At 41.9% G+C, this 12,167-nt stretch overlaps 2 protein-coding genes across 2 annotated transcripts; both read right to left on the reverse strand.

Moving 5' to 3' along the window:
- Positions 1 to 375: 375 nt before the first annotated feature.
- LOC142960183 (uncharacterized) lies at positions 376 to 8,284 on the reverse strand. The gene is made up of 8 exons (XM_076101866.1): positions 7,158 to 8,284; positions 6,469 to 6,768; positions 6,244 to 6,288; positions 5,936 to 5,964; positions 5,819 to 5,836; positions 5,289 to 5,714; positions 1,165 to 1,398; positions 376 to 1,016 (listed from the first exon to the last, which is right to left on the reverse strand). Exons 2-8 carry the CDS (start codon positions 6,764 to 6,766, stop codon positions 756 to 758), a joined length of 1,311 nt encoding a protein of 436 aa, XP_075957981.1. The 5' UTR covers positions 6,767 to 6,768; positions 7,158 to 8,284; the 3' UTR covers positions 376 to 755.
- A 967-nt stretch (positions 8,285 to 9,251) lies between these two features.
- On the reverse strand, positions 9,252 to 11,687 carry rnasekb (ribonuclease, RNase K b). The gene is made up of 3 exons (XM_076102325.1): positions 11,418 to 11,687; positions 10,048 to 10,130; positions 9,252 to 9,816 (listed from the first exon to the last, which is right to left on the reverse strand). Exons 1-3 carry the CDS (start codon positions 11,493 to 11,495, stop codon positions 9,672 to 9,674), a joined length of 306 nt encoding a protein of 101 aa, XP_075958440.1. The 5' UTR covers positions 11,496 to 11,687; the 3' UTR covers positions 9,252 to 9,671.
- Positions 11,688 to 12,167: the final 480 nt, after the last annotated feature.

The following is a 12,167-nucleotide window of genomic DNA, read 5'->3' on the forward strand; positions in this document are numbered from 1 at the left end:
GTTACGTACATTTAATACGTACATAGTTACAGCCTTAGAAATGAATAACTCTGGCGCCATCATGTGGTTATAAGGTGGTATTTCAGCTGCAGGACAACAGTGAAGGCCCAGGTATAAAATGCACGGCCCGCCACTGGTGTGTGTATATATGTGTGTGTATGTATATATATATATGTGTATGTATCTATGATTTCCTGAAAAATGATGTCTGAAGCTTTTATCAGTGATGGAAAAAAGTACATTTACTCAACTACCGTACTTTGTTTCTATTATATGCTACTTTATACTTCAACTCCAAAATACAATCAAATAAATTAGAATGTATTGTAGATTTAAAATAACTTTATATAACAAAATTCACAAGCTCACCAACAGTTAAGTAGAAACATTTAATAGTTAACAGAAATTAATAGAATAATAAAGAGTAAAGAATAATAGAAACACAAGAAAACAAAATGAAAACACAAAACAAAATGTTGAAACCAACCAAGATATCTGACTTTTTACAAATGACTGCTGAAACATTTTGTTGTTGTTTTGCAGCTCATTGTTTTTCATTTTAACGCTGAAAACATCAATAGATGACGAACCACGTCAGGATCGATCAATAAATAGATTCGTTCGAGAGCACAGATCTGCATCACTATTGTTTACTCCACACACTGAAGGGATCTTTAATGAAGATGTTTGTTCATGTAAGAATCGATCCGTATGTTTAGCCTCTCGTATTACCACACTATTCAATTAATTATGTTTTACATCTTTGAAGCAGCTGTAATTTTAATGATTTCATTTCCTCGTATTTCTGCGTCTGCTGAGAACGGTAACTTATCGAGGAGACTTCCTTTAAAATCGCCCGTCAGTTTGAATCCGACTGTCTTTGCCAGAAGTCGCGTAGCCACAACGAACGTGTGCAGCTGTTGCTTCATGTCTGCCTCCAGCTGAGTCTCCTTCTTTGTGGCCTTTTTGATTCCTAGAATCTCAATTCTCTCATTCTGGACGCCGACACCTTTAACCTGCATGAAGACAGATTGACATTAACGGTCAAGCACATAAAAAAAGAATACCTTTAACACTCTGACGGCTGTTTAGCTTTTGCTAAAAGTGACGTCCAGATGTGGCTCACTCCACAGACTAAACTACAAACATGGCCGACTTCATCACCTTGATGATTCTGGTGGATGCGGTTGAGTTCAGCGACACGTCTTCGTAATACTTGTGTGTCTTCATGTTGGCGAGCTTAACGACGTCTCCGACTGATAAACCTCTACATTCACCGACGGATCCTTCGTCCCACATGACGATCCGGATGGAACCGGTTTCATCTTCTAGATGGAAACTTTGCGTCTTTACCTTCTGCCGTTTGTAATTCACCTTAGTTTTACCAACTGGATCAATCTGAAGAAACACAAGATGAAAACAGTTTTGGAAAAAAAAGTACAACCTTTACAACCAAAATATCTTTGGGCTATGTTTTATCAACGTCTTTGTCTTAATTTTCACTTTAGAAAACAAAAACAATTCTTATAATCTTTGGTCATGTGTATTATCTGTTCATCTAATTATTTCATTAAATACTGAAAACAAAAACAATTACAATTTCAATCCTTAAGATTTCAGTCCTGGTCGATTTAGAATTCATTTTTGAGTGAAAACAAATGAATTTTGCTCAGACGTCATCAGTCCGGAGTCTTTTTGGGCTGCTTCAGAAATTGTGTGCATAGTTATATTTTTATTTTTGTGTGTTTTCAAAGGAGAAAAACTGTGAGGAGCCGTCTATTGTTGTCAATGTAGACGAGTGGAGTGCATCGCTCTATTGTTGTCAATGTAGACGTGTGGAGTGCACCGCTCTATTGTTGTCAATGTAGACGTGTGGAGTGCACCGCTCTATTGTTGTCAATGTAGACGAGTGGAGTGCACCGCTCTATTGTTGTCAATGTAGACGAGTGGAGTGCATCGCTCTATTGTTGTCAATGTAGACGTGTGGAGTGCATCGCTCTATTGTTGTCAATGTAGACGAGTGGAGTGCATCGCTCTATTGTTGTCAATGTAGACGTGTGGAGTGCACCGCTCTATTGTTGTCAATGTAGACGTGTGGAGTGCACCGCTCTATTGTTGTCAATGTAGACGAGTGGAGTGCATCGCTCTATTGTTGTCAATGTAGACGAGTGGAGTGCATCGCTCTATTGTTGTCAATGTAGACGAGTGGAGTGCATCGCTCTATTGTTGTCAATGTAGACGAGTGGAGTGCATCGCTCTATTGTTGTCAATGTAGACGTGTGGAGTGCACCGCTCTATTGTTGTCAATGTAGACGAGTGGAGTGCACCGCTCTATTGTTGTCAATGTCGACGAGTGGAGTGCGTCGCTCTATTGTTGTCAATGTAGACGAGTGGCGTGCATCGCTCTATTGTTGTCAATGTCGACGAGTGGAGTGCGTCGCTCTATTGTTGTCAATGTCGACGAGTGGAGTGCGTCGCTCTATTGTTGTCAATGTAGACGTGTGGAGTGCATCGCTCTATTGTTGTCAATGTCGACGTGTGGAATGCACCGCCCTATTGTTGTCAATGTAGACGAGTGGAGTGCATCGCTCTATTGTTGTCAATGTAGACGTGTGGAGTGCACCGCTCTATTGTTGTCAATGTAGACGTGTGGAGTGCACCGCTCTATTGTTGTCAATGTAGACGTGTGGAGTGCATCGCTCTATTGTTGTCAATGTAGACGAGTGGAGTGCATCGCTCTATTGTTGTCAATGTAGACGAGTGGAGTGCATCGCTCTATTGTTGTCAATGTAGACGAGTGGAGTGCATCGCTCTATTGTTGTCAATGTCGACGAGTGGAGTGCATCGCTCTATTGTTGTCAATGTAGACGAGTGGAGTGCACCGCTCTATTGTTGTCAATGTAGACGAGTGGAGTGCATCGCTCTATTGTTGTCAATGTAGACGAGTGGAGTGCACCGCTCTATTGTTGTCAATGTAGACGAGTGGAGTGCACCGCTCTATTGTTGTCAATGTAGACGAGTGGAGTGCATCGCTCTATTGTTGTCAATGTAGACGAGTGGAGTGCACCGCTCTATTGTTGTCAATGTAGACGAGTGGAGTGCATCGCTCTATTGTTGTCAATGTAGACGTGTGGAGTGCACCGCTCTATTGTTGTCAATGTAGACGTGTGGAGTGCACCGCTCTATTGTTGTCAATGTAGACGAGTGGAGTGCACCGCTCTATTGTTGTCAATGTAGACGAGTGGAGTGCATCGCTCTATTGTTGTCAATGTAGACGTGTGGAGTGCATCGCTCTATTGTTGTCAATGTAGACGAGTGGAGTGCATCGCTCTATTGTTGTCAATGTAGACGTGTGGAGTGCACCGCTCTATTGTTGTCAATGTAGACGTGTGGAGTGCACCGCTCTATTGTTGTCAATGTAGACGAGTGGAGTGCACCGCTCTATTGTTGTCAATGTAGACGTGTGGAGTGCACCGCTCTATTGTTGTCAATGTAGACGAGTGGAGTGCATCGCTCTATTGTTGTCAATGTAGACGAGTGGAGTGCACCGCTCTATTGTTGTCAATGTAGACGAGTGGAGTGCACCGCTCTATTGTTGTCAATGTAGACGAGTGGAGTGCATCGCTCTATTGTTGTCAATGTAGACGTGTGGAGTGCACCGCTCTATTGTTGTCAATGTAGACGAGTGGAGTGCACCGCTCTATTGTTGTCAATGTAGACGTGTGGAGTGCACTGCTCTATTGTTGTCAATGTAGACGTGTGGAGTGCACCGCTCTATTGTTGTCAATGTAGACGAGTGGAGTGCATCGCTCTATTGTTGTCAATGTAGACGAGTGGAGTGCATCGCTCTATTGTTGTCAATGTAGACGAGTGGAGTGCATCGCTCTATTGTTGTCAATGTAGACGAGTGGAGTGCACCGCTCTATTGTTGTCAATGTAGACGTGTGGAGTGCACCGCTCTATTGTTGTCAATGTAGACGAGTGGAGTGCACCGCTCTATTGTTGTCAATGTCGACGAGTGGAGTGCATCGCTCTATTGTTGTCAATGTCGACGAGTGGAGTGCGTCGCTCTATTGTTGTCAATGTAGACGAGTGGCGTGCATCGCTCTATTGTTGTCAATGTCGACGAGTGGAGTGCGTCGCTCTATTGTTGTCAATGTAGACGTGTGGAGTGCATCGCTCTATTGTTGTCAATGTCGACGTGTGGAATGCACCGCTCTATTGTTGTCAATGTAGACGAGTGGAGTGCACCGCTCTATTGTTGTCAATGTAGACGTGTGGAGTGCACCGCTCTATTGTTGTCAATGTAGACGTGTGGAGTGCACCGCTCTATTGTTGTCAATGTAGACGAGTGGAGTGCACCGCTCTATTGTTGTCAATGTAGACGTGTGGAGTGCACCGCTCTATTGTTGTCAATGTAGACGAGTGGAGTGCACCGCTCTATTGTTGTCAATGTAGACGAGTGGAGTGCACCGCTCTATTGTTGTCAATGTAGACGAGTGGAGTGCATCGCTCTATTGTTGTCAATGTAGACGAGTGGAGTGCATCGCTCTATTGTTGTCAATGTCGACGAGTGGAGTGCATCGCTCTATTGTTGTCAATGTAGACGAGTGGAGTGCATCGCTCTATTGTTGTCAATGTAGACGAGTGGAGTGCATCGCTCTATTGTTGTCAATGTAGACGAGTGGAGTGCATCGCTCTATTGTTGTCAATGTAGACGAGTGGAGTGCATCGCTCTATTGTTGTCAATGTCGACGTGTGGAATGCACCGCTCTATTGTTGTCAATGTAGACGTGTGGAGTGCACCGCTCTATTGTTGTCAATGTAGACGTGTGGAGTGCACCGCTCTATTGTTGTCAATGTAGACGAGTGGAGTGCACCGCTCTATTGTTGTCAATGTAGACGTGTGGAGTGCACCGCTCTATTGTTGTCAATGTAGACGAGTGGAGTGCACCGCTCTATTGTTGTCAATGTAGACGAGTGGAGTGCATCGCTCTATTGTTGTCAATGTAGACGAGTGGAGTGCATCGCTCTATTGTTGTCAATGTAGACGAGTGGAGTGCATCGCTCTATTGTTGTCAATGTCGACGTGTGGAGTGCATCGCTCTCTACAGCGAGAGCACTCCAAGATAAAAGTAGTTCAACTTTTGGAAACGTGTGACGAGGAACAACCAATCACAGCTGGCAGATGTCTTTTCTTTCTTGTGTAAATATCAAACTGAGCGTTTCACTGTTCCAACACTTTGATAGTAAGTAGACAGAGAGTAAATCCTTCACTTTAAACTCACCTCTGTTACGGTTCCTCCGACGCTCACTTTTGTCTTGTCGGCAGATATTTTGGCTTCTTCAATGGAGTAAACTGTACCCTCTGGATAAATCAGCCTCGTAGCTTCCATCTCGAGCTCCTCTGGGACGTCAACGGCTCTCGTCTGGGACACTTTGCTCAACGTGGTAACCATAATGACATCCTCTTCTTTGATTAGGCTTCTAGAGAACAAGTAGGAGTTCTCCTCCTTGAGTTCGTCATAGCGATCTTTTCCGTATACTTTCACTTTAACGCTGGCCGTCTCATCAACGACTGCCAGATAAAAGAAACACTTTCTGGCTTTGTCTTTGTTTTGATACGAACGCAGCCCAGATTTCTGAACAACTTTCCCAACAAAGCCCTCCCTCTCAAGGATCGTGCTGGATTTCAGATCACGGATGGATTTCTTCTGCATAAAAAAGGAGAAAAAGAAACTCGGTGAAAGAAACATAAATACTAACGAGTGTAAAACGTTGAGAGCCGTGAAATGAAATTGAAAGAAAGAGCACTTACCCATGGAGCGCCTCTCTCCTGGAACACATCAATGTTTAACATGCTTACTTTACATCTTACAACGTCTTACTGACACATTTGAATCATAGGAATGATGGATTGGAAGTATTTTCTTACGTTGTCGGGTTGGCAGCTCTTCCGTTGATCTTTAAGAGGAGAAACAAACAGTCAGAGTTTAGTCACTGATCTTATTTCATTAATCAGACTTTCAACTGATAAACGATCTCCTGTTTGAATAACGACCTGAAGACACCGAGCGCCAGTTCAAATACATAAATAAAAACTTTAATTCACAATGAATGAGGCTGGATCAGGTTTATAGTTAGAGCTATTTTATCATCACTGGTGAAATAACAGCAAAGTTTTCTTTCATGATAATAATTAGAACAGATTACTCTGGATGTCAAACTGATTTTGGGTCACACCTGTCAACACGCCATCCTCCTCTTCCTCACGTTTCCTCTTCTTCTCTGAAAAACAAATCAAACCCAAACACAGATGGTTCAGTTCTACGTCACTCCTTCGCAGACTGATTTCTCCTACGACAGCCTCAGATGGAGTCCAGTTGTTGCCGTTGTTTAACTCGGGTAAGTTGTTTCATCATGATCATAGTGGGGAAATCATTTAATACTCCACGCGTGTGAACTCACCCTGCTCGTCTTTCTCCTGTTCTTGCCTCAGTTTGTCCACGTGGGGGCGCAGCAGGTTCTGCATTTTGGGGTCGTTCCTGGGTAACTTAGCCATCACATCATGGATGGTAGAGATGGAGCCTGGTAGTCCGTAGGCCTGGATGATTATTGCAGGCATCTGTTCTTTGGGCGTGTCGTACCTTTTACTACGGGGGATTTTATCCAAACACTCCAGCATCTTCTTGTACTGCTTCTCCTCCAGATCCTCCAGCATGGTGGTCAGAGCTGATGTCCACGCTTCCTCTGAATGATCAGACATCTCTGACACACAGAGAGAGTAAATACAACTCAGCAGAATAAAAGGATCTGCCAACGAGGTTGTTCACATACAAGGAATTTGAGCTGTCGTTTGGTGCGTACAATGAAATATACAGACGACAAAGTACTGCAGGAGAATAGAGCAAGTAGAGTAAAAGTATAATGGAAGATACTACGAGTTAGTAAATATGTACAACATAGCAGTGCTTTGGGATGAGACAGTGTAGAGCAGAATGAGTAAATATGAGTCGTAAGAGTGTATCTCTCCGACTCTTCACCGTTTGAAGCAGGAAGTCGGTTTGTTTAGTAGTTCATGTGATTGATGATCTCACAGCTGATTCATTTATGAGACGGGATTATAAATAAAGTCTTTATGTAGATATAATACTCACTGTGTGCTTCTCTGTTACAGCTGAACCGCTTTGTGTTTTACCGTGTTGCTGCTCTCAGTGGCGGGAAGAGCTCTTTTTGAACTCGGTGGGAGATACCAAGTTAAATAATGCTTCACAAATCTGCCTCCCTGTTGATCGAGGATAAATGCTTAAACAATAATTGGAGAGAGATTGTTCAACATCAAATATTTTCATTTTATTCCAACTGTGCCTGTTTATCCTGAAAACACCCAGTTTTAACCTCACACAGCTAATGGTTTAGCCCGCTCTGTCCCGCCCACCAGTAAAAGTCCTACATTTAAAGGAGCAGCTTGTGTAACGGACTTGGAATGGCATGGAAGGAGACAACTCAGAGGGTAGCTTTCCAGCATTTATTCGCTGCAGAAAACAGTACAACACACACATGAATTGACGTCTGGTCTCTCTCTGCACTTCTGCTCCCCTCAACAGTACGAAACACCACTGTCAGGGCAAGTCGGGACTAACAGCGACATCAAATGGACAAAACAAACAACTACATGAGGTGGAATGATTAACAGAACCCGCGAAAATTATAACAAACAAAGGAAAATACATACCTGCAGAAAACAGTACAACACACACATAAATTGACGTCTGGTCTCTCTCTGCACTTCTGCTCCCTAAACATGGAAAATAACAGAATTTACACCAGGAACGACCGCCGAACTCTGCGTTGCTACGTCTTTTTCTATATGACGGCGCTCTCTCTGTCTGCCTGACGTGAAAGCAAATAGCGCCTAAAAGGCTAAATTAAAATGGCCACAAAACTTATATTTTAACGGTCAAAATGACACGTAACAGATAGATAAAGTGATCGTTTTAGCAGTTATTAAAGTGTGTAACCTAAACAGTTTAATTTCAGGAGAATACGACAAAATAGTACAACAGCATTATTCCACACAATTTACCCTCAACAGTACGAAACACCACTGTGAGGGCAAGTCGGGACTACGGGGGCTTTGGAGGTACAAAAGAGGCGAGACGCCGCTTCCGCAGGAAGCATTAACAAAATAAAATGCTAAATAAAAATAGCTCATAAAGATATAATTCACACATACTCAACAGAATAATAAAGTACATTTTTAACTCTGTTACACGTGGAGCATTAAGGTGGATTTATTGGCATAAATGGAATATATGGAATATAAAAAATATTAAAATCTACATAATAGTGATAATGTAGACTAATAATCACAATAATACTTATAATTACAAGTGTGTTTGATGGATCTAAAATGAAGTCTCCATCACTTTTTATGTAAATCTGCCAATATTCAAAATCTATGTAGTTGATTCAAAATGTGTAAGAAGTGAGTTTAATGATGAAAAAGCATGTACGAAAATTACAATATTATAACTACCGTTCTTCAGACTACGGGAACAAAAACATGAACTGCTCTCGAGATCAGCATTTTGTCCGTCGCCATCTTGGTTTTATTTGCGACCAGTGAACAGGAAGTGACCATATTAGGACTGAGGAGGAGTGACGTAGAGACTCCGTATACGTCTCTGGTAGAGACCTGTCAATCAGCGTGTAGCCCCGCCCTAAAGCATCCCCTGCTTTATGGTCTGTTTGACTCTAAATGGACCATAATGTACTAAATGAACATCATGCTGTATTGAAGAAGACTTGAAACTAGAGATTGAGACCATAAACTCATGTTTACAATGTTTACTGAGGTAATAAATCAAGAGAGAAGTAGAGTCATTTTCTCATAGACTTCTATACAACCAGAGGAGTCGCCCCCTGGTGGACACTAGAGAGAATGCAGCTTTAACACATGAAGCTTTCTGTCTAGAGTCGGTGTTTGGTTTGTCCATTCTGGGCTTCTGTATGAAACATGGACTGAAGAGGACCACCTCCCTATGTAGACATGAAGAACTCATTCTAAGATAACAAAAACACAATTCTTAGTTTCAGGTGATAAAAATACAGAAGTGAAGTCGTATAAAACGTCTTCCTGATTCAACATCAACTCCTGTTTAGTGTAAAGATCTTTATTAACATCTAAACCAATCATCATGCAAATAAAGACACATTTCTAAATTCTAATAATTAAGACGATAAACTCATTGTTGCTGTTTTTACACACACACTTTATTGCAAAGGATTTCCCACCAGAACTTGTCACAATAAAGACGTTTCCGTTTGATCCACAGCAGCATCAACATCAAAGAACACATTTAGATTTATTCTGGAGACAGCAGAAGACCTGCAGCTCTTCTGATCCGTGAGACCGACTCAGACCAACGTCTGCTTTCATGGAGCATGAACTCATTCATATTTGTTTCCTCGTTAAATAGAATCTAGTCATGAAACAAAATGAATGTAACGAGCAGAAGGAATGTAACGTTCACACAAACAACAAACATCAAAGGTTTAACTGTAAAATAAATTATTCTGACTTCACTTCTTTAATCTCAACCAACCAGATCCAACAGACGGCCGATTGGTCGGTCGTACAGGAAGTGGTGTGACATGGGGGGGCGGGTCTATGTGACCATGTACTCCTGCCGCTTGTTGAGTCGGACCTGGCAGAGCGACACGGCGCCCACGGCCACGTAGATACCGGCGGCGATGAAGCAGTTGATGCCGACCTGGTTGTAGAGACCGTAGATGTTCTGAGGAGGGTTCTTACTGCAGAACAACATATTCATATTTAATGTAATTATTCATCTGATAAACAGTTTGTTCACCCTCTGAACTCAAAGCAGGTTCGGGCTTTTTTTTGTCTCCTGTCACATTTTTCTCTCTGTGGTCTTGATTTTCTCTGTAATATATATATATATATATATATATATATATATATATATATATATATATATATATAGTATTGTAATCAGTGCCGTTCTGTTCACAGCGACTCACTCGTTACGAATGTCCTCCTCAGTGAACGGGACGTCCTCGATCAGCACGGCCGACTTGGTGCTGAAGAAGATTCCCAACATCGCCTAGAAGAAGAGACACAGCAGGTCAGAACAGAGGGGCCCAACATGAGGCCCGGGGCCCTCAGGAGGCCCAACGTGAGGCCCGGGGCCCTCAGGAGGCCCAACGTGAGGCCCGGGGCCCTCAGGAGGCTCAACGTGAGGCCCGGGGCCCTCAGGAGGGCCGCAGGATGTGTTAGAGTCTGTAGCTCACAGTATCAACGTGTCGTTTTTATTACATTTATTCAAAATCCAAAGCGTAGAAGACATATCTTTATAATAAATCATAATTAACCACGTCAGTCAGTTTAAGACAAACCCGTCCTCTGGTTGTAGCTTTTCTCACTTATTGTTTATTGTTTGTTGTTGTTTATCTTTAGTTATTGTTGATCAGACAAAACAAAACGTTTGGTTTCAGACGAGATACTTATGTTGAAATAGAAGAATTAATGAGACTAAAGAGGTTAAACGGTTCATTAATGTGTCATTTTACAACAGAGATGCAGAATTAAAGGTAAGTTGTATAAACGTTTAAATTATAACCAAATAAAACAACAGATACATGAATCCTTATTACAGCCTAAATATATTCACCAACATCCGGTTTATTTATTCTGTTGGTGGAAAAACTGACTTCCTGTTCTGAAGCATCACATGAGTCACATGACTCATTTAAAACACTTCTACCTCTTCAGTTCCTCAATTATTATATTATAACACTTTAATAAACCTTAACGTGGTGGAGGACGAATCAGAAGAAGACTGAATATACTTTAAACATTGGTGTAATCAGCTGATCAAATAATCAATATTTAAGATCAATAACTTCAGTAACATCACAAATAATGTCTCCGTTTACTAAAGACATTCAGGAACCGAACTACACGGAAACATTAATAATAATATTAATGTTTAAGACTAACGTCTCATCCTCAGAGGAGTCATTCATTTGAGTGACAGCCCAGACATTAGCCACCTCCACACCGCTCATTACACAGACAGGTGATCAGCACGAGATCACTGATCGATCCACAACTGATTATTGATTGATTGATTATCAGAACAGTGATATTATATTATTATTATAAAATGTACATTTAGCTTGGGCCTACGTGGGCACCGTCTATTTACTGGAATATAATTTACGTTGAAGGATTACTGTGCGACGGATGGATGATGTCTCGCGAGCCCACTCAGGTAGATGACGTAATAAAAACCTGGACTGTAAAACAGTCGACGTTCATTTACAATAAAAAGCATCCGCTAATCAGTATGACTCCAGGAAATAGTCGGCCCCCCCTCCATATTTCTTACCAGCATGATGACCCCCCAGATGCTGATCACTATCCCGCACGCGGCCATCTTCGGCCCGCAGAACAGAAGCGACGGCATGTCAGTGTTCGGTTAATCGATCGGTCAGAAGATTTGTTCTTTATGTTCGTTTGTTTCACTGAAACGAGAAATGTTCTGACTAGAGCCTCTCGGTCAGCTGATCCTCATCGCTCGGGTTCACTCGGAGAAAGTCGACAACGCTCGTGACCCCGCGGCGCAGCGACCAATGACAAGACGCGCTCAGTTCGATACGCCCCGCCCTTTTCCTCTGAGACTCACCAATGAAAAACCGCACAACTCTTATCAGCTGATCCTCTTCTTCTTCTTCTTCTTCTTCTTCTTCCTTTTCATCTTCTTCTTCTTCATTTTCCTCTTTCAGTTTTTTGGCGGACTACAAACCAACGTTTAAGGTGCATTACCGCCACCTACTGGATCGGAGTGTGTAACATCATGACTTTATGACCGTTAAATAATATCCATATATATATTATTATATATACATATATATCATAAATAATACATATATATTGTATATATATTATTATATATATTTTTTAAATTATCTATTTATTTATTTATTATTATTTATTTTTATACTATAACTACTAACTAGACATCCTGGTCCACACTCCAGACCAGCTGGTGGCGGTAATGCACTAATTCATTGTTTGCCAACCGCCAATAAACCTCAAAAAGGAAGAAGAAGAAAGACTGACCAATGGCGTTCAGTTC

The sequence above is a fragment of the Anarhichas minor genome, unplaced genomic scaffold (genome assembly GCF_050575085.1).
Source record: "Anarhichas minor isolate MPS153535 unplaced genomic scaffold, ASM5057508v1 ptg000027l, whole genome shotgun sequence".
NCBI lineage: Eukaryota > Metazoa > Chordata > Actinopteri > Perciformes > Anarhichadidae > Anarhichas > Anarhichas minor.